This window comes from Ranitomeya imitator, chromosome 10 (genome assembly GCF_032444005.1).
Source record: "Ranitomeya imitator isolate aRanImi1 chromosome 10, aRanImi1.pri, whole genome shotgun sequence".
NCBI classification, from domain to species: Eukaryota; Metazoa; Chordata; class Amphibia; order Anura; family Dendrobatidae; genus Ranitomeya; species Ranitomeya imitator.
The window spans coordinates 109,471,271-109,495,457 of NC_091291.1; the positions used below are offsets into that span (position 1 = coordinate 109,471,271).

General features: G+C 44.1%; 1 protein-coding gene across 1 annotated transcript; it reads left to right on the top strand.

Annotated features, from left to right (window-relative positions):
• The first annotated feature begins 1,970 nt into the window (after window positions 1-1,970).
• Window positions 1,971-22,247, top strand: CFAP107 (cilia and flagella associated protein 107). The gene is made up of 4 exons (XM_069741395.1): window positions 1,971-2,138; window positions 14,514-14,627; window positions 17,889-18,063; window positions 21,632-22,247. Exons 1-4 carry the CDS (start codon window positions 2,028-2,030, stop codon window positions 21,910-21,912), a joined length of 681 nt encoding a protein of 226 aa, XP_069597496.1. The 5' UTR covers window positions 1,971-2,027; the 3' UTR covers window positions 21,913-22,247.
• Window positions 22,248-24,187: the final 1,940 nt, after the last annotated feature.

The window sequence follows — 24,187 nt, forward strand, 5'->3', positions numbered from 1 at the left end:
CAGGTATGTTTGACTCTGAAACGTTGCGGTATGAAAAATAAACTTTAAGAGCCGCCGGGGATGGAGTCGTGCTGGAGATTAGTCAGGCAGTGGCTTCTCCCTGCCCTCTCCTCTTAAGTGACAGGTCTTCCTGCCTGCCTCCACGGGAGCAGGTGAGTAGAAGCCGCCAGGGATCCGCCTTTTTGACTAGTCTCCTGTACTGCTCAGTCAACAGTGGCCTTCAAAGTCTATTTTGCTCGGTCATAGTCAAACTAACCATACAGTCAGGGTGTGAAACATGCGGCCCGTGGATCGAGCAGCTTGTATCCGCCATCAGGTTCCTTTTACATCCACAGTAACATTTGGTAATTATTTCCCATTTTAAAGACCTAAAAATCTGCCCATATATAATATGTAAAGTTAGGGCTCCTCAACAATTGGCCATCCGCGAGTTGTGGTAAAATATCACCATCACTGTGACTTGTATGTGACTTCTGTGCTTCCCTACAGAAATATATTGTGCCATTTTACCTCTACTCCATTTGTAGCCGTGGACTCTAATGATGCTAGTCAGATTAATATAATCTCTGACGTGTAATAATTCAGAGACCTCTTTTGTATTGAGCAGTGCAGTTGTGTCATTTGGACATTATCACGGGTTTCGGTAGATGTGTCCATTTAATGAAGCAAGCCTCGATCCTGAAAATGGTGAAAAACTGAAAAGAAAAACAGGAGTTGCAGAATTTTTCACACTATTCTAATATTGAATGTATTGTGTGGAGTCCTGAAGCAATGATACTTTGATTTATGGGCTGTTTCAGCTATTGGAGCTCCATTTATCGATCGGCTGCAATGCCAAATGCAGCCAGCAGACAATTGTGGCGCTGTTTCACTTCACTAGAATAAAGTGCAATAATGAAAGCAGCCTGTGGACAAGAGGATATTATACGAAAGTTGAGCAACTTCTGTATATGTATTTACAAAATTTCACTGGCAGCATTAGGACCTATTAGACTCATCTCTTCTTATTATTCTTTTCGTTCATGTTCGTTACTTTCATTATTTTACTGGACTCTCCAACACCAAAAAAAAGTGTCCAAATCGGCTCTCAGTTCATGGGTCTTAACACAACATTCAGATAAAACACAAAGCAAAAGTGCATTGAAATAACACAGGGTTCTTAGTAATACTGTTTTGATCAAAAATAGCATAAAAGCCATCCCACCACGTCAAGGTGACCCTGTTCGGGAAGGTCCTACACTGTCAAATATTAAAACCTTACCATGTGTCAGAGTTAACCTCAGTGTGTGAATAAGGGCAGGCAAAGGAAAAACTTTAGGGGTGCAGATTTAGAATGATGTCACTTTTGGGTATTTTATGTCACTTCAAATGTGAGATGGTTCCTGAAGAAAATTGGCTTTGTAAGTTTTGTTGGAAAAATGAGAAATCCGCTGGTCAACTTTTAACCTTATATCTTCTTAACAAAAAAAAACAATTGTTTCAAAAATTGTGCTGATGTAAATGAGACATGTGGGAAATGTTATTTATTAAATATTTTATGTGACATAACTCTTTGTTTTAAAGGCATAAAAACGAAAAGTTAGAAAATTGCGACATTTTCCAAATTTGCCATATTTCCATTTTTTTTCTTCAGAAATACATGCAAGTCATATCAAAGAAATTTTACCACATAAAGTGACAGTGGTCAGAATTGTAAAATTTGGCCCGGTCGGGACGGTGGAAACAGGCTTGGAGGGTGAAGGGGTTAAACCACAATGTGTGCGAAATCTCTAAAAGCTGTCTGGTCATTTAAGACGAAAAAGCTCAAGTTAAGGGGCTAAAGGCGCTGTTTAAGTGATCTTGACCCTGTATTAACTGTAGGTGAATCGTTACTTTTCTTAGGAGGTTGACACGGCCGTATCCATTGGATATCTGCTGATGAATGGAACTCAGCTGTCAATGTGGTTCCCATGGCAACGGTAAACATTCCGACTGCAGACAGAACAGTGAGACGTGATCTCCGGAGAGCAGACAGATCCAGTCTCACTATGGCGACATATCCCCTTTGTGCTAAGAATGGATCTCTGCCGGGATGGAGGATCGAGCAGAGATATTCTAACAGAGTGCTCATTGGGAACTGGGCGGAGGAGCGAAAAAAGGTACTTTCCATGTACGAAGGCGTCATTGTGGTACAAATAGCAAGGTTATAAATTGGGGAAAGGGAATTGTGTCCTATTTTTGATAACCTTCCTCTTACTTAGTGCAATATTTGATTACAACCCACCTGCTCTTGTCATTCAAAGAAGCCAAAAAAAACCCACTCACTGTCCCCTCTTCATTTGGTCCCTGTCCGTATTCCGTCACTGCCGACACTTGCTAGATGGGGTTTCCCAGTCTTTTAATAGAAGTAAACCCCAAACGGGACTCCCCCATCAGACATCACATACCGTACATAAAAAAACAATATAGGGGCTTTTTTTATTCATCTAGCCCTATGAAGAACAAGGGTTCTTTCCATTTTTTTTTGTTTTACGTTGTTTGATTTTATATAGGCGTGATCAGATAAACAAAAGAAGAGAATATTTTTTCTGATAAAAACTACAGACAAAATTCAGGTAAACGTACAGTATATACAAAAAAACATGAATACAAATAGGGATAAACATGTTATAGGTTTTAAAAAAAAGAGTTCAAATAAAAGATCCTGCAAATATGCGCAATCAGAGCCATTGGATAATTATTTAAAAAAATATAAAATTAAATTCACTTAAGAAAATGACAGTTTTTTATGCTAAATATATTTTTATTTTATTTTTATAATATTGTTTTTCAATTTTCTGCATCTATGAAAAAAAAAACCAGAAATCTTACAATTTTTACACTGGTCTCATAATCTTATACCAGAGATTCACAATTGCTGTTCTGTGTAGAAGACTTTTCAGCAGTTTCATTATCATCACAGAAAGGATTTCAAGGAAATGTAACCTCTATACACAGTAGATGATACAGGATCCACCAATCACAATATGCGATGCCTCATCTGCTCCCTCTTCCTTCACAAGGACCTTTTGGGTCAGGCTCAGATGAAAAGCTCAGAAGTTTTTTTACGCAAAAGTCCGTGTCTGAGTTAGTCTATTCCTGTTACGTCCACCTGCCCAACAAGAAGAGTCTTAAAGGGAACGTATCACCTTGGAAAAAGCTATTTACGTACAGATTTACAGTTACTCTGCAGGTCAATAGCGTTACAATACTGTCTGGGCATTTTACTGATCGTGCGGCTACAAGGAGAAAATGAACTTATTTCCTCCCAGCAGCCCCTGGCTTTCAGTCATGGGAGGTGCCCTCAACGGCGACAGTGGGCAAATGGGAGCAAAAGCTTTATCATTGAGCATCGAAGAAACATTGTCTGGTCAGATGTTTCCAGATTGCTTGTGTATCATGCCCCTGGTAGGGTCAGAATTTTGCACGTGCAACATGAACCGGTGAACCCTTCTTGACAGGTGCCAACTTGTGTAGGTGAAGTAATGGTGCGGGGAATTGTGTTTTGGGCACATCATGGGTCCTTATCTAAGCATTGTACCCGACCTTTATGGCAGTAGTTTACCCTATGGCAGAAGGACGCTATCAGCAGGACAATGCACCATTGCCACGAGGGTGAAATAGTCATGGATTGGATTAGAGGAACATGATCGTGACTTCTCGTTTCGTCCCTGGTCTTTGGAGCCACCTAGAGAACGTCTCTGGGACGAGGTGGAAAGGGCCATTCCGGACATGTCAATACCTCCATGTAATTTGCTGCTACTGTGAGATGCTATCCTGTCCTCCATCATGGGCCAATATTTGTCTAGAATGATTTCAACAGTCACTGGAATGTACTCTTCAATGAATAGCTGCAGTTCTGAAGACCAAAGGCGATTAACCCAATGGGTGGTAGATCGGTGCCTCCAATAAAGCGGCCATTCACTGAGATTTGCCTTACTGTACAAAGATTACCCTCACTCCCGCAGACCCTGTCCCCAGTGGAGCTCACAATCTAATTTTCCTGTCCCAGGCAGATTATGGAAACTAGATTACCCAACCAGTATGATTTTGGAATGTGGATTATATTGGAGAATTTGGGGAGGATCTCTTAAGACAGGAAGCACATACTGTACATATTCCATGGAGATGTTATCTTTAGTAAACCCCATGATCCGAGCACGGCGAGGCAACATTGCTAACCATTGGGTCACCGTGCTTTTCATTACATGCGCTGCCTACTTCTCTACAGCACATTCTGAGCACCGCTGAATCCGCACAGCCCCCTCACTGTCTGTGCAATGTGTCAGGCAATGTCTGATGCCACCGCTACCGTCTGCCAGGATCATCGGACTAAAATCTGAAATCATCTATGTAACCTAACGACTGGTGCTAACTGGTAACACCACTGTCTGGAAGGCTCCACCAGGAACAATTGCAGAACTGTCAGAAGAAATCCCAGGGACCTCAGAGTTCTGGAAAGAAAATCCTGTGCCGCCTGTCATCTAAATTATCTACATTTGTGAGCAGCATGTTCAGCGTCATACTCAATGTGATGCGCCAGGATACAAGGACTGGAGTCATAAAGCAGAGACACAAATATAATAATATACGTACAGATGTGAAAAACGGCAATAACCACAAGGTGGCGATATTCATTATGCATATTTAAGTCATAACTTGGAGAAGGGAATTTTTCTAGAATTAAATCCCTTGAATACGTTATTTAGGTACAGTTTGGGCAATGTTCACAGTGTGATTGTGCACAGTTGTCACCCATCTTTAATTTCTTCTTTCTTTATGAAGATGTCCATGCTTTGTCTGATAAGGAAATTCACATAAGAAGAGCTCAGCGCACACATTCCACAAGCACAGCACACTTGTCATGCAAGCACAGCATGCACATCACACAAGCACAGCACATACATCACACAAGCACAGCATGCACATCACACAAGCACAGCACATACATCACACAAGCACAGCACATACATCACACAAGCACAGCACATACATCACACAAGCACAGCACATACATCACACATGCACAGCACATACATCACACAAGCACAGCATGCACATCACACAAGCACAGCACATACATCACACAAGCACAGCACATACATCACACAAGCACAGCATGCACATCACACAAGCACAGCACATACATCACACAAGCACAGCACATACATCACACAAGCACAGCACATACATCACACAAGCACAGCACATACATCACACATGCACAGCACACACGTTACACAAGAACAGCAGATATGCCACACAAGCACAGCACACGTCACACAAGCCCATTGCATACATTACAAAAGCACAGAGCACATATCACACAAGCACAGCACATACATCACACATGCACAGCACATACATCACACAAGCACAACATATATGCCACAAAAGTACAGCACATACATCACACAAGCACAGCACACACGTCACACAAGCATAGCGCACATTGTATACATCAGAAAAGCACAGCGCACATGTCACACAAGCACAACGCATATGCCACAAAAGCACAGCACATATACTGTATCACACAAGCACAGCGCACACATCACACAAGTACAGTGCATACATCACACAAGCACAGCACACACGTCACACAAGCACAGCGCACATTGTATACATCACAAAAGCACAGCACATATATCACACAAGCACAGTGCATACATGACACAAGCACAGTGCACACGTCACACAAGCACAGTGCATACATCACACAAGCACAGCACACACGTCACACAAGCACAGTGCATACATCACACAAGCACAGTGCATACATCACACAAGCACAGTGCATACATCACACAAGCACAGTGCATACATCACACAAGCACAGCACACACATCACACAAGCACAGTGCATACATCACACAAGCACAGCACACACATCACACAAGCATAGTGCACATTGTATACGTCACAAAATCACAGCGCACATATCACACAATCACAATACATATGCCACAAAAGCACAGCACATATACTGTATCACACATGCACAGTGCATACATCACACAAGCACAGCGCACACGTCACACAAGCACAGCACATACGTTACACAAGAACAGCAGATATGCCACACAAACACAGCACATGTCACACAAGCCCATTGCATACATTACGAAAGCACAGAGCACATATCACACAAGCACAACATATATACGACACAAAAGCACAGCACATACATCACAAAGCACAGTGCATATATCACGCAAGCACAGTGCATACATGACACAAGCACAGGGCATACATCACACAAGCACGGCACACACGTCACACAAACACAGCACATACATAACATAAGCACACCACACACGTTACACAAGCACAGCACATGCATCACACAAGCACAGTGCATATGTCACACAAGCCCATTGCATACATTACGAAAGCACAGAGCACATATCACACAAGCACAACATATATGCCACACAAGCACAGTGCATATATCACGCAAGCACAGCGCACATGTCACACAAGCACAGGGCATACATCACACAAGCACAGTGCATATATCACGCAAGCACAGTGCATACGTCACACAAGTACAGGGCATACATCACACAAGCACGGCACACACGTCACACAAACACAGCACATACATCACATAAGCACACCACACACGTTACACAAGCACAGCACATACATCACATAAGCACAGCGCACACGTTACACAAGCACAGCACATACTGTACATCACACAAGCACAGCACATACATCACACAAGCACGGCGCACACATCACACAAGCACAGCACACACTTTACACAAGAACAGCACATACATCACACAAGCACAGCACATACATCACACAAGCACAGCACATACATCACACAAGCACAGCACATACATCACACAAGCACAGCACACACTTTACACAAGCACAGCACATACATCACACAAGCACAGAACATACATCACACAAGCATAGCGCACACATTACACTAGCACAGCACATGCATCACACAAGCACAGAACATACATCACACAAGCATAGCGCACACATCACACAAGCACAGCACATGCATCACACAAGCACAGAACATACATCACACAAGCATAGCACATACATCACACAAGCACAGCACATACATCACACAAGCACAGCACATACATCACACAAGCATAGCGCACACATTACACAAGCACAGCACATGCATCACACAAGCACAGAACATACATCACACAAGCATAGCGCACACATTACACAAGCACAGCACATACATCACACAAGCACAGAACATACATCACACAAGCATAGCACATACATCACACAAGCACAGCACATACATCACACAAGCACAGAACATACATCACACAAGCATAGCGCACACATTACACAAGCACAGCACATGCATCACACAAGCACAGAACATACATCACACAAGCACAGCGCACACATTACACAAGCACAGCACATGCATCACACAAGCACAGAACATACATCACACAAGCATAGCACATACATCACACAAGCACAGCACATACATCACACAAGCACAGCACATACATCACACAAGCATAGCGCACACATTACACAAGCACAGCACATGCATCACACAAGCACAGAACATACATCACACAAGCATAGCGCACACATTACACAAGCACAGCACATGCATCACACAAGCACAGCACATACATCACACAAGCACAGTGCATACATCACACAAGCACAGCACACACTTTACACAAGCACAGCACATACATCACACAAGCACAGAACATACATCACACAAGCATAGCGCACACATTACACAAGCACAGCACATGCATCACACAAGCACAGAACATACATCACACAAGCATAGCACATACATCACACAAGCACAGCATATACATCACACAAGCACAGAACATACATCACACAAGCATAGCGCACACATTACACAAGCACAGCACATGCATCACACAAGCACAGAACATACATCACACAAGCATAGCGCACACATTACACAAGCACAGCACATACATCACACAAGCACAGAACATACATCACACAAGCATAGCACATACATCACACAAGCACAGCACATACATCACACAAGCACAGAACATACATCACACAAGCATAGCGCACACATTACACAAGCACAGCACATGCATCACACAAGCACAGAACATACATCACACAAGCACAGCACACACTTTACACAAGCACAGCACATACATCACACAAGCACAGAACATACATCACACAAGCATAGCGCACACATTACACAAGCACAGCACATGCATCACACAAGCACAGAACATACATCACACAAGCATAGCGCACACATTACACAAGCACAGCACATGCATCACACAAGCACAGAACATACATCACACAAGCATAGCACATACATCACACAAGCACAGCACATACATCACACAAGCACAGCACATACATCACACAAGCATAGCGCACACATTACACAAGCACAGCACATGCATCACACAAGCACAGAACATACATCACACAAGCATAGCGCACACATTACACAAGTACAGCACATACATCACACAAGCACAGAACATACATCACACAAGCACAGCACATACATCACACAAGCACAGAACATACATCACACAAGCATAGCGCACACATTACACAAGCATAGCGCACACATTACACAAGCACAGCACATACATCACACAAGCACAGAACATACATCACACAAGCATAGCACATACATCACACAAGCACAGAACATACATCACACAAGCATAGCGCACACATTACACAAGCACAGCACATGCATCACACAAGCACAGAACATACATCACAAAAGCACAGCGCACACATTACACAAGCACAGCACATGCATCACACAAGCACAGAACATACATCACACAAGCATAGCACATACATCACACAAGCACAGCACATACATCACACAAGCACAGCACATACATCACACAAGCACAGAACATACATCACACAAGCATAGCACATACATCACACAAGCACAGCACATACATCACACAAGCACAGCACATACATCACACAAGCATAGCGCACACATTACACAAGCACAGCACATGCATCACACAAGCACAGAACATACATCACACAAGCATAGCGCACACATTACACAAGCACAGCACATACATCACACAAGCACAGAACATACATCACACAAGCATAGCACATACATCACACAAGCACAGCACATACATCACACAAGCACAGAACATACATCACACAAGCATAGCGCACACATTACACAAGCATAGCGCACACATTACACAAGCACAGCACATACAGTGGGGCAAAAAAGTATTTAGTCAGTCAGCAATAGTGCAAGTTCCACCACTTAAAAAGATGAGAGGCGTCTGTAATTTACATCATAGGTAGACCTCAACTATGAGAGACAAACTGAGAAAAAAAAATCCAGAAAATCACATTGTCTGTTTTTTTAACATTTTATTTGCATATTATGGTGGAAAATAAGTATTTGGTCAGAAACAAACAATCAAGATTTCAGGCTCTCACAGACCTGTAACTTCTTCTTTAAGAGTCTCCTCTTTCCTCCACTCATTACCTGTAGTAATGGCACCTGTTTAAACTTGTTATCAGTATAAAAAGACACCTGTGCACACCCTCAAACAGTCTGACTCCAAACTCCACTATGGTGAAGACCAAAGAGCTGTCAAAGGACACCAGAAACAGAATTGTAGCCCTGCACCAGGCTGGGAAGACTGAATCTGCAATAGCCAACCAGCTTGGAGTGAAGAAATCAACAGTGGGAGCAATAATTAGAAAATAGAAGACATACAAGACCACTGATAATCTCCCTCGATCTGGGGCTCCACGCAAAATCCCACCCCGTGGGGTCAGAATGATCACAAGAACGGTGAGCAAAAATCCCAGAACCACGCGGGGGGACCTAGTGAATGAACTGCAGAGAGCTGGGACCAATGTAACAAGGCCTACCATAAGTAACACACTACGCCACCATGGACTCAGATCCTGCAGTGCCAGACGTGTCCCACTGCTTAAGCCAGTACATGTCCGGGCCCGTCTGAAGTTTGCTAGAGAGCATTTGGATGATCCAGAGGAGATTTGGGAGAATGTCCTATGGTCTGATGAAACCAAACTGGAACTGTTTGGTAGAAACACAACTTGTCGTGTTTGGAGGAAAAATAATACTGAGTTGCATCCATCAAACACCATACCTACTGTAAAGCATGGTGGTGGAAACATCATGCTTTGGGGCTGTTTCTCTGCAAAGGGGCCAGGACGACTGATCCGGGTACATGAAAGAATGAATGGGGCCATGTATCGTGAGATTTTGAGTGCAAACCTCCTTCCATCAGCAAGGGCATTGAAGATGAAACGTGGCTGGGTCTTTCAACATGACAATGATCCAAAGCACACCGCCAGGGCAATGAAGGAGTGGCTTCGTAAGAAGCATTTCAAGGTCCTGGAGTGGCCTAGCCAGTCTCCAGATCTCAACCCTATAGAAAACCTTTGGAGGGAGTTGAAAGTCCGTGTTGCCAAGCGAAAAGCCAAAAACATCACTGCTCTAGAGGAGATCTGCATGGAGGAATGGGCCAACATACCAACAACAGTGTGTGGCAACCTTGTGAAGACTTACAGAAAACGTTTGACCTCTGTCATTGCCAACAAAGTATTGAGATGAAATTTTGTTTCTGACCAAATACTTATTTTCCACCATAATATGCAAATAAAATGTTAAAAAAACAGACAATGTGATTTTCTGGATTTTTTTTTCTCAGTTTGTCTCCCATAGTTGAGGTCTACCTATGATGTAAATTACAGACGCCTCTCATCTTTTTAAGTGGTGGAACTTGCACTATTGCTGACTGACTAAATACTTTTTTGCCCCACTGTACATCACACAAGCACAGAACATACATCACACAAGCATAGCACATACATCACACAAGCACAGAACATACATCACACAAGCATAGCGCACACATTACACAAGCACAGCACATGCATCACACAAGCACAGAACATACATCACACAAGCACAGCGCACACATTACACAAGCACAGCACATGCATCACACAAGCACAGAACATACATCACACAAGCATAGCACATACATCACACAAGCACAGAACATACATCACACAAGCATAGCGCACACATTACACAAGCACAGCACATGCATCACACAAGCACAGAACATACATCACACAAGCACAGCGCACACATTACACAAGCACAGCACATGCATCACACAAGCACAGAACATACATCACACAAGCATAGCACATACAGTGGGGCAAAAAAGTATTTAGTCAGTCAGCAATAGTGCAAGTTCCACCACTTAAAAAGATGAGAGGCGTCTGTAATTTACATCATAGGTAGACCTCAACTATAGTAGACAAACTGAGAAAAAAAAAATCCAGAAAATCACATTGTCTGTTTTTTTAACATTTTATTTGCATATTATGGTGGAAAATAAGTATTTGGTCAGAAACAAAATTTCATCTCAATACTTTGTAATATATCCTTTGTTGGCAATGACAGATGTCAAACGTTTTCTGTAAGTCTTCCCAAGGTTGCCACACACTGTTGTTGGTATGTTGGCCCATTCCTCCATGCAGATCTCCTCTAGAGCAGTGATGTTTTTGGCTTTTTGCTTGGCAACACGGACTTTCAACTCCCTCCAAAGGTTTTCTATAAGGTTGAGATCTGGAGACTGGCTAGGCCACTCCAGGACCTTGAAATGCTTCATACGAAGCCACTCCTTCGTTGCCCTGGCGGTGTGCTTTGGATCATTGTCATGTTGAAAGACCCAGCCACGTTTCATCTTCAATGCACTTGCTGATGGAAGGAGGTTTGCACTCAAAATCTCACGATACATGGCCCCATTCATTCTTTCATGTACCCGGATCAGTCGTCCTGGCCCCTTTGCAGAGAAACAGCCCCAAAGCATGATGTTTCCACCACCATGCTTTACAGTAGGTATGGTGTTTGATGGATGCAACTCAGTATTGTTTTTCCTCCAAACACGACAAGTTGTGTTTCTACCAAACAGTTCCAGTTTCGTTTCATCAGACCATAGGACATTCTCCCAAAACTCCTCTGGATCATCCAAATGCTCTCTAGCAAACTTCAGACGGGCCCGGACATGTACTGGCTTAAGCAGTGGGACACATCTGGCACTGCAGGATCTGAGTCCATGGTGGCGTAGTGTGTTACTTATGGTAGGCCTTGTTACATTGGTCCCAGCTCTCTGCAGTTCATTCACTAGGTCCCCCCGCGTGCTTCTGGGATTTTTGCTCACCGTTCTTGTGATCATTCTGACCCCACGGGGTGGGATTTTGCGTGGAGCCCCAGATCGAGGGAGATTATCAGTGGTCTTGTATGTCTTCCATTTTCTAATTATTGCTCCCACTGTTGATTTCTTCACTCCAAGCTGGTTGGCTATTGCAGATTCAGTCTTCCCAGCCTGGTGCAGGGCTACAATTTTGTTTCTGGTGTCCTTTGACAGCTCTTTAGTCTTCACCATAGTGGAGTTTGGAGTCAGACTGTTTGAGGGTGTGCACAGGTGTCTTTTTATACTGATAACAAGTTTAAACAGGTGCCATTACTACAGGTAATGAGTGGAGGAAAGAGGAGACTCTTAAGGAAGAAGTTACAGGTCTGTGAGAGCCAGAAATCTTGATTGTTTGTTTCTGACCAAATACTTATTTTCCACCATAATATGCAAAAAAAATGATAAAAAAACAGACAATGTGATTTTCTGGATTTTTTTTTCTCAGTTTGCCTCCCATAGTTGAGGTCTACCTATGATGTAAATTACAGACGCCTCTCATCTTTTTAAGTGGTGGAACTTGCACTATTGCTGACTGACTAAATACTTTTTTGCCCCACTGTACATCACACAAGCACAGCACATACATCACACAAGCACAGCACATACATCACACAAGCATAGCGCACACATTACACAAGCACAGCACATGCATCACACAAGCACAGCACATACATCACACAAGCACAGTGCATACATCACACAAGCATAGCGCACACATTACACAAGCACAGCACATGCATCACACAAGCACAGCACATACATCACACAAGCACAGTGCATACATCACACAAGCACAGCACACACTTTACACAAGCACAGCACATACATCACACAAGCATAGCACATACATCACACAAGCACAGCACATACATCACACAAGCACAGCACATACATCACACAAGCACAGCGCACACATTACACAAGCACAGCACATACATCACACAAGCACAGAACATACATCACACAAGCATAGCGCACACATTACACAAGCACAGCACATGCATTACACAAGCACAGAACATACATCACACAAGCATAGCGCACACGTTACACAAGCACAGCACATGCATCACACAAGCATAGCGCACACGTTACCCAAGCACAGCACATGCATCACACAAGCACAGCACACACTTTACACAAGCACAGCACATACATCACACAAGCACAGCAGATACTGTACATCACACAAGCACAGCACACACTTTACACAAGCACAGCACATACATAACACAAGCACAGCACATACATCACACAAGCACAGCACATACTGTACATCACACAAGCACAGCACACACTTTACACAAGCACAGCACATACATAACACAAGCACAGCACATACATCACACAAGCACAGCACATACTGTACATCACACAAGCACAGCACAAACTTTACACAAGCACAACACATACATAACACAAGCACAGCACATACATCAAACAAGCATAGCGCACGTCACATAAGCTTTGTGCAAGTCACTCATGCACAGCGCACACATCACACAAGCGCAGCACATATGTTACACAAGCACAGAGCATGTCGCACAAGCACAGCCCACTTGTCATATAAGCACATAGGACGCATTACACAAGCACAGTGCATACACCACTCAAGAATAGCTCACACATTACACAAGCACAGTGCATAGGGCACACAAACATAGTGTTTTATCTGCTGCACATCTACCAGTTCTCTAAATGCTGAGCTCTTTATAACCCTGCCCACATCACTGTTTGGCAGCCTTCTGTGTATACTGTGCATAGGCAGAAAGCTGACAATCAGTGTTGGGGAGGGGTTACATAGAGCTCATAAATTAGGAGGACTACATGGCAACAGATTTATTAGTCCTGTAGCAATAATCTCCTCTTGATAAAAAAGGAATTTTACAAAGATTATAGCAAGCAGCCCAGTAAGTGACACATCACTGGAATCAGGGTCTCTGCCCCTATATTATACTTATCTCAGATTAGGTGGAAAAAACCTAATGGCAGATTACCTTTAGGTGTACCATTCTTCAAAGGCTCATATGCATGTGTACCTTTTATTAATTTTGTAGGGACAGAGCAATGCAATCATATCAAAATATTGAAACAGTTTATTTAAATAGTGGCTGTTACTATATGTCTTCATTATTACATTTGAACATCTATCTTTATTATAATACACATTTTCATTTATTGTGTTTTTTTCTTTGTTTTTATTTTTAGTTTATGAGAAGCAATCTTTCACCATCCAAGAGCTGCTATCAAAAAGACTTTGTACAGTTCTCAGGCACTAAACCAGATCGAATACAGAGGAGATATTTCTTAAAAAGGATGGAGGTAAAAAAAAGTTCCTTAATATTGAAACTGAGCCTTCTGGATTGAGCTTTTGTTTAGTTTAGCATTATGATAGTTAATATGTGCTAAACACGACAATCATTAACCATGAAAGCTGCAGTTGAGCTTGAAAACACACCTGGCTCCTTATAGGGGTGTGTGGCATCCCAGGAGTCAGGTTGCCACAATGGCATTGCCTTCCACATGGGGGAGGGTGATGTCATGCCTGGAAGTAAGGAGGGATCCCCTTAGCAGGTAACACAAACATACAACACCTTCCTGACTCCAGACCAGAAGGGGGAGCTCTAAACCCGGTTTCAGGGGAACTTCCCTATAAGTTCTGGTCTGGAGGCTGGGTTAGAGAGTTTACTGTGAGACAGTGAAGGGAGAGGAAGCATGTGAGGGGAGAGACTGGGAGTGGAACTGTGACTGAGCTCTTCTCAGGATTAAGCACAAAAGAAACCGGACACCGGAGTCCGTGGTTGCACGGGTACTAAAGGCCCAGCAACTAGAACCAGAGGGCAGGAGATTGCAGGTCTCCTGGCCCATCTAACACCTGGAGGCACCACAACAGGTCAGGAGCCTGGGGCTGCCAGTGAGAAGACAGTGCCCATGAAAGGCTCATGCTGTGAACCATATGGGTTAGGAGTAACAGACACCAAGAGGAACTTGTGTAAAGCTTCAGGCAGCAAGGGACAGAAAATACAGCACAGAAGAAAGGCCTCCGAACCCACCTGGCTAGGTGGATCCCAAGTAACTCCCAGGCTGCCCGAATGCCATCAATACCTGCAACCTGTGCCCCGGACTGCACCTGCAATTCACAAGTAAAAGGTAAAGGAAACTGCAACCCCTGTGTTCTCTAATTATTTCCTGTCCCCTCAGTCCTGCGCCCCACCGTCTATCATCCCTTACCAACTGCACCGGTAGCCTTGGGGCCCCACTACACCTGTGGGGAGCAGAACCATCTTCGCTGTGTTACCGTCTGCCCCAGCGGTCCCTTTAAGCAGCGTCGGCCATCCTGGCCAAACATCACAGGTGGCGTCACAAATTATCCCCCATAGACTTTATTTTCCACTTCCCTTCATTTTTGTTGGACGCCCAGGGCCACGGACCGGGTCATCTCTTCCGTGACCACCCCTTTAAGTACCGCCGGACCTGGCCTGAGTACCCCACAGCACTAGCGGGTGCGCCATTTCCACTTCTAGAGGGTGCATTACACTATATGGAGGACTAAGAGCGTACATTATGCTATATGGAAGACTTTGGAGGTACATTATACTATATGGAGGAATATGGGGAGTGCATTATACTATATGGAGGACTATGGGGAGTGCATTATACTATAAGGAGGTCTATGGGGAGTACATTATACTATATGGAGGATTATGTGGTGCGTTATGCTTTATGGAAGACTATGGGGTGCATTATGCTATATGGAGGACTATGGGGTGCATTATGCTATATGGAGGACTATGGGGTGCATTATGCTATATGGAGGACTATGGGGTGCATTATGCTATATGGAGGACTATGGGGTGCATTATGCTATATGGAGGACTATGGGGTGCATTATGCTATATGGAAGGCTATGTGCAGGCTATTATAATATTTGGGAGGCTATTTGGGAGCCTTTTTACTGTATGTAAACAATTGTACAATGTGAATATTTGTGTGGGATCCATCATGCTATGGGGAGGGCTGTTTGGTGGCCATTATACAGTGTGAGGCCATTATACTGCATGTAGGCCCATTATACTACATGATACAAAAACCAGGCAGCATACTAAATACCACAGAGAGGATAGAGCACTAGGTAGTGCCACACTGCCCCTCACCCGAAAGGGAACCCAACTCCATACAGACCATGGAAAATAGGAGTACACCAGGAGCATATAGGTAATTTGAAAAATGTAATATTTTATTAAATCACATATAATATCATATAATTTACATCTAAATTTGCAAAAACCAGTAATATACAAAAGAATCTAATAGAGTACAAAGCTAAAGGCCGCCGGCCGGAAACCATGTGACCGCTCACATGGTAGATATCGGCCAATGGATGCAGGATAGAACGGCGCATGCGTGCGCTGCCAGCCGAGTACAACGTCACGGAAGGCGTCACACCCCGCACGGGCGCCTGGGAAACAGATCCAGGACGCACGCGCAAGGCCAGGACAGACGCCGCCGCGGCGGAGGACAAGTGAAGGAGCACAGCGCATGCGCACACCCGCAAAACACTGGCCACAGACCAGTCTGTGGTTTCCGGCCGGCGGCATTTAAGGGAGCCACATACACTCCTGGGCATCTCCCCTTGAAAAAGCAACTTCACTCGTGGGCGAAACGCGCGTCGGGGGTCGGTCTGTGGATCTCATCCGGTGTGCCCCGTCTTGGTGCCTCGCATTGATCTTCCTTGGGTAAGAGCCGCTCTTATTCACCTGTCACCTTACGCCGCTTCTGGCATTTCACATGGACAGTGTGACAGGTAGTTGGCAGCTGTACATTTCTTCCACCTTTTGGTATGCATGTTGGCTCTGATGACGGTGTACACCGGGGGATGCTCACTCACGTTTTTACCATCCTTTAGCTTTGTACTCTATTAGATTCTTTTGTATATTACTGGTTTTTGCAAATTTATATGATATTATATGTGATTTAATAAAATATTACATTTTTCAAATTACCTATATGCTCCTGGTGTACTCCTAGTTTCCATTATACTACATGAAGGACTGTATGGTGGATCACAGTTGGAGGATCATACTGTGTTGGGGTCACCATACTTTTCTGGGGGAGTTGAGGGGTGGGTACAGTAGGATCATCATACTGTGCATGTCTAGGGTACTGTGCAAGAATTCAATATGGGGTATCACAGTGTTTGTGTGGCACTTTTGTTGGCATCATACTTTATGGGTGCAATGAATGGGAATCTAGGGCTCCAGCAGGAGGAAAATTACTTTACAAAGGCTGCTAAGTTGTGAGATATGCTCTTCTGTTACCCTGCTGAATATTCTTACTTTTCCTTTTTTGGGGGGGAAGGTTGGAGCAATTAGAACTTCTGCTCTGGAGCCCTATGATTTCTATGTACACCCCTGGCATCACATTATGCCTTTAGTTCCAGATTATGGCAGCCCGTTGTAATTAGCGCACATCCAATGATTTCAGTGCCTTGCAGTCATGTCCATTGTGACTTTCTTGCTGTAAAAGCCAATTCCGAAAAACTGAAAACTGGGGAAAATGACATATTTGTATTCCATATTCCAGGGTTTACCAGGACATCATTTGCTGTCCCATCACGGAGAGCCCGGTTCTGGACACTTAGTCTCACACTATGACGACCATTACATAAGACGCGGCAACTCTACTTTGCCTCCTCTTCGGAGTTGGGATAGAAACTGTCTGACCTGGGCTCCAGAGAAATCTGACTTTCCTTCTACGGGTAAAAGAAAAGTTTATTTAATTTTTCTTATTCCATTTCAATAGTATCAGAATGTTTAATTCAGCAATTTCCCGGTGTCAGACGTGATCCCGCAGCTTAGGCCTCATTCAGATGTCTGTTTTAAACAGACAGAATGTGCATTTATTACCCTGTAACGACCTGTTCACATGTCCGTGTTTTTTTGTGTCCGCAAATAATCATGGAGACATGTCAAATTTCATCACTTTTTTAAATCAAAATCACCCATAGAAGTCTATGGGTCTGTAAAAATCCCAGCTAGCACACGGATGGTGTCAGTGTACACCCCATGTACTCCCCATTGCAGTGGAAAGGAAATGGGCCAAATCCTCACTTCCAGGACTCCTTGTTCTTCTTTACGCAGATAATAGTTATTGATGACATTGGCCGTATGTTTGGGGTCTTTGTCCAGCTGCATACTAAATTTGGAGCCAATCAGAAGCCTCCCTGATGGTCTACGTGATGGATAAGTAACTGCCTGTATTTCTCAGCATTGAGATCCTGAACAAATCCCCAACTCAATTTGTTGAAATGTAACCCCAAACGTGCAGGACCCTCCTCTGTGGTTCACTGTTGCCTGCAGACCCTCATTATTGTACCCCTCTCCAAAAAACTGTCTGCTGTTACAACCAAATATTTCACATTACTCCAGGGAACCTGCTGCCATTTTGCTAGCCAGACTTTTCTGAATAGAAGTTGGGTGCATCTGGGTCCCACTGGTTGTTGCCAGTTCTGCACTGATGGCACTGCTGGAAATCTTCCAATTTAGCAGGAAACTAAGCATGATGTGTCTTTCATCTGCTGCACTAAAGGTACCTTCACACATAAGGATTTCGTTAACGATATCGTTGCATTTTGTGACGTAGCAACGATATCGTTAACGAAATCGTTATGCGTGACAACGACCAACGATCAGGCCCCTGCTGGGAGATCGTTGGTCGTTGGGGAATGATCAGAACCTTTTTTTGGTCGCTGATCACCCGCTGTCATCGCTGAATCGGCGTGTGTGACGCCGATCCAGCGATGTGTTCACTGGTAACCAGGGTAAATATCGGGTTACTAAGCGCAGGGCCGCACTTAGTAACCAGATATTTACCCTGGTTACCATTGTAAAAGTTAAAAAAAAAAAAAACAGTACATACTTACATTCCGATGTCTGTCACGTCTCCCGCCGTCAGCTTCCCGTACTGACTGTCAGCACCGGCCGGCCGTAAAGCAGAGCACAGGGGTGACGTCACCGCTCTGCTTTACGGCCGGCGCTTACACAGTGCAGGGAAGCTGACGCCGGGGGACGTGACAGACATTGGAATGTGAGTATGTACTGTTTTTTTTTTTTTTACTTTTACAATGGTAACCAGTGTAAATATCGGGTTACTAAGCGCGGCCCTGCGCTTAGTAATCCCAATATTTACCCTGGTTACCCGGGGACTTCGGCATCGTTGAAGAAAGTTTCAACGATGCCGAAGTCTTTCCCCTGATCGTTGGTCGCTGGAGAGAGCTGTCTGTGTGACAGCTCTCCAGCGACCACACAACGACTTACCAACGATCACGGCCAGGTCGTATCGCTGGTCGTGATCGTTGGTAAGTCGTTTAGTGTAACGGTACCTTAAGTTTCCTTGGCCGAACTACTGCGACAACGGTCTTCAGCTTTGCTTATTTCTTGTTGCTTCTTCAAAAAAAACTTGAACAGCACAACTTGAAACCCCAGCCTTCTTTACATAGTTAATATGGAAAAAAGACACATGTCCATCAACTTCAAGCAAGGGATGCTTTGAACTCTTGCCTGCTGGAGACCTTGCTGTTGCACTATAACTACCTTGTGTCTTGCTGCTGTGCTCATTCTGCGGCATGAATCTGTCTTCCACAACCTCACCTTTATAGCAGAGTTTGGCTATTCCCCAGGGAGTTTTTAAAAGAACAAGTGTGTCTTTACGCAGTCTGATATTGGCAACACTGATTGGAGAGTGTCAGTATGTAGGGACAAGCCGCCAACTCGTCACAGTTATCAATTTAGTCATACGCTTCTTTTAAAAAAACAAGAGGAGAAGACATTATAAATAATAAGAATTCTAGAATTGCTAATTCATAAAGATTGTCAGCTTTTACAGAAACACTTCATGAGTCACTTATCATAAATATAAATAGAAAGAAGTCTAGCACTCAACTTAAGCGGCAAAAGATTTGATTTATTTGTAGCACTCGAAACGTTTCAGTCCATAAGGACTTTCTTCAGTCACTACAAAGTCATAACAAAATAAACAAAATAAAGAGTACAACCAGTACAAAACAACGAAAGTATATACAAATGACAAAAAAACAAAATATCATATAAACATATAAAGCCGATAACAATGAGGACATCATAAACGATCATATCTGAGTAAATATATGAAGGCAGTGGATATATAGCAAATAGCTCCGCTCAGTGCCAAATGAGGTGATAGTGAGTTGTTGTGAGGACCGATATAGCCAGAAGAAAGCAAAAAGGGAACAAAAAACGTACCGTGCCGTTAGAAGCCCGTAGGGCTGGGTTCAGAAAGAGCAGGGATGCACAGAATGTGCCTAATAAAATGCAGAAAGAAGACAATCGGTAAATGGAGCAGGGAGTTCCCCCTGCTCCATTTACCGATTGTCTTCTTTCTGCATTTTATTAGGCACATTCTGTGCATCCCTGCTCTTTCTGAACCCAGCCCTACGGGCTTCTAACGGCACGGTACGTTTTTTGTTCCCTTTTTGCTTTCTTCTGGCTATATCGGTCCTCACAACAACTCACTATCACCTCATTTGGCACTGAGCGGAGCTATTTGCTATATATCCACTGCCTTCATATATTTACTCAGATATGATCGTTTATGATGTCCTCATTGTTATCGGCTTTATATGTTTATATGATATTTTGTTTTTTTGTCATTTGTATATACTTTCGTTGTTTTGTACTGGTTGTACTCTTTATTTTGTTTATTTTGTTATGACTTTGTAGTGACTGAAGAAAGTCCTTATGGACTGAAACGTTTCGAGTGCTACAAATAAATCAAATCTTTTGCCGCTTAAGTTGAGTGCTAGACTTCTTTCTATTTGTATTGAAGGTCTGGGAACCTAGTCTAAGCACCACAGTATAGCTGTGCACACGGTGTTTTCTCTCACTTATCATAAATATGGCATGTCATTTATGTATGCGGTGTAAATGCCGCTCTCCTCCTAAACCCAACCTTGTTTTTCTTTTGTTTCTGTCCCTCATCGTTCCTGAGATATGGCCGTTTCATCCTTGTATATGAATCTAGTCTTGACGGTCAAGTGGGCGGGACCTCAATGGGTTTTGTGGGAGTCACCGCCCTATTGGCTAAAAAGAGTGACATTTATATACACGTAAGACATGATCATATTTCAGGAATGAAGAGGCGCGGGAATAAAAGAAATACAGCGCCAGAGTCAGGAGAACAGCGGCATTTACACCAGATAAATTACATATTTATGACAAATTACAGGTCTTAAGAAGATTTACATAAAAAAGGAGTAAAAGAGGGTGAAATAATATTTGTCTCTTTTTCAGATCCTCCAACCAATTTTGGGCTTTTGCAAGAAAAGCAAAAAAACTGGAGAAAGCAAATCTCTGAAGAGCCGAGAAGCGTTTACTCTGCGTCATACCGGCAACCACCACCCTCCGCCCTCATCACCGTCCGCTACGGCGTGGCTCCCCGCATCCTGTCCAGCACTGTGCATCAGCCCAATAATACCAACAAAGCTTTAGACTTTAAATGTCAAACGTACCTTCAAGTCCCAGACGACCTAGTTAGAAGAACTAACCACAACCTGACAATAGACTCATCCTAACGCAATTCATAGAAATCTGACTATTCCACCATTAGCAATTTGTCTTACAAGATCAATGTGATGATGATACATTGTAATTAATAACTTCAAAATTATTTTTTGCGATTTTCTTTTCATGAAAATGTAACCACAGTTTAGTATAGTGGATGATTGAAATCCTGACATTTTATCCTATGAAAGTTGTCATGTGAAAATGACCCAAAGGGTTGGTGTATATGCAGATATGCCCCAAGGTGGGCATTTTGGGGTATTAGGATGTTTGAGTAATGCTGGGTAGACAAGTGTAACTTAAAACTGTTGCAAAAGAGGATTCAAACATGACCTGGATAAATAAGTACCGTATATTGTGTCGTGGATACAGCTAAAACACAATATGGAGAAAGTATTGGAACACGTGTCCTAATTATTGATTTCAGGTTTCTCATTCAGTCTCTTTGCCCCGGTGTATAACATCTGGCCCCTCGCTCCCAGTATATAACTTCTGCCCCCCCCTCCCCCGATGTATAACATCAGACCTCATGCCCCCCGGGTATAACATCTGGCCCCTCGCTCCCAGTATATAACTTCTGCCCCCCCCCCCCGATGTATAACATCAGACCTCTTGCCCCGGTGTATAACATCTGGCCCCTCGCTCCCAGTATATAACTTCTGCCCCCCTCCCCCCCCGATGTATAACATCAGACCTCTTGCCCCGGTGTATAACATCTGGCCCCTCGCTCCCAGTATATAACTTCTGCCCCCCCCCCCGATGTATAACATCAGACCTCTTGCCCCGGTGTATAACATCTGGCCCCTCGCTCCCAGTATATAACTTCTGCCCCCCCCCCCCCCCCCGGTGTATAACATCAGACCTCTTGCCCCGGTGTATAACATCTGGCCCCTCGCTCCCAGTATATAACTTCTGCCCCCCCGATGTATAACAGACCTCTTGCCCCGGTGTATAACATCTGGCCCCTCGCTCCGAGTATATAACTTCTGCCCCCCCCCGATGTATAACATCAGATCTCTTGCCCCCTGGGTACAACATCTGGCCCCTCGCTCCCAGTATATAACTTCTGCCCCCCGCCCCCCCCCCCCCCCGATGTATAACATCAGACCTCTTGCCCCCTGGGTATAACATCTGGCCCCTCGCTCCCAGTAAATAACTTCTGCCCCCCGATGTATAACATCAGACCTCTTGCCCCCGGTGTATAACATCTGGCCCCTCGCTCCCGGTATATAACTTCTGCCCCCCAATGTATAACATCAGACCTTTTGCCCCCTGGTTATAACATCTGGCTCTTCACCACCAGTGTATAGTATCCAACCCCTCGCCATGCGGTCTGCCTTCTCTAACATGGGACAGAATGGCTCGTGGTGCAGAACTCACTGGTACCAGTCCCGTCCTATAACAGGAGCCATCGGCGTAACAAGTCCTTCATGACACTTCCACCACTAAGCACAATGCCAAGTGGCGTAAAGCCGCCACCACCGGACGCTGGAGCTGTGGAAACGTGTTCTGTGCAGTTGTAGATCACACTTCTCTATTTGTCATCTGATGGATGAGTCTGGGTTTGGGTTTGGTGAATTCCAGGAGAACGTTACCCGCCTGACTGCATTGTGTCCCCTGTACATATGGAAGAGGGATAATAGTATGAGGATGGAAAGTCTTAAACCTTCAACACAAAACATTTTGGACAATTGTAGCTTCCATCTTTGTGGGAACAGTTCGGGGTAGACTCTTTTCTGTTCCCCATGAATATGCACAAGGTCCATACAGACATGGTTGGAGGAGTTTGGTGTGAAAGAATAGGGCCGGCCAGACAGAACCTGGACCTCAACCCCATCCTACACCTTTGGGATAAATGGAGATTGTGAGCCTGGCCTCCCCCAACATCAATATCTGACCTCACAAACGCTCTCCTGGATGAAGGGGTAAAAATTCTCACAGGAGACCTCCAAAATCTTGTAGGAAAGTCTTCCTAGAAGAGTGGAAGCTGTTATAGCTGCCGAGGGACGATTTCTATGTTGTCACCTATGGATTTAGGATGGGAGGTCATAAAAGCTCCTGTAAGTGTAATTTTCAGGGGGCACATACTTTTATCCATATGTAATGTGGCGTGGGGCGGTAGCCGTGGGTGAGGTACTAGTCTTTTATGCCCTGGCACATTGCATGAAGTTGAGGGTCATGGCTGGGTGTGTGGGCTTTGTCTATGGGGGTGCTACGCTCTTGCAGGCCGCATGATGCTGTTAAATTTAGCTGGCCCAGCTAGCATCCCTACCATCAACACTACCC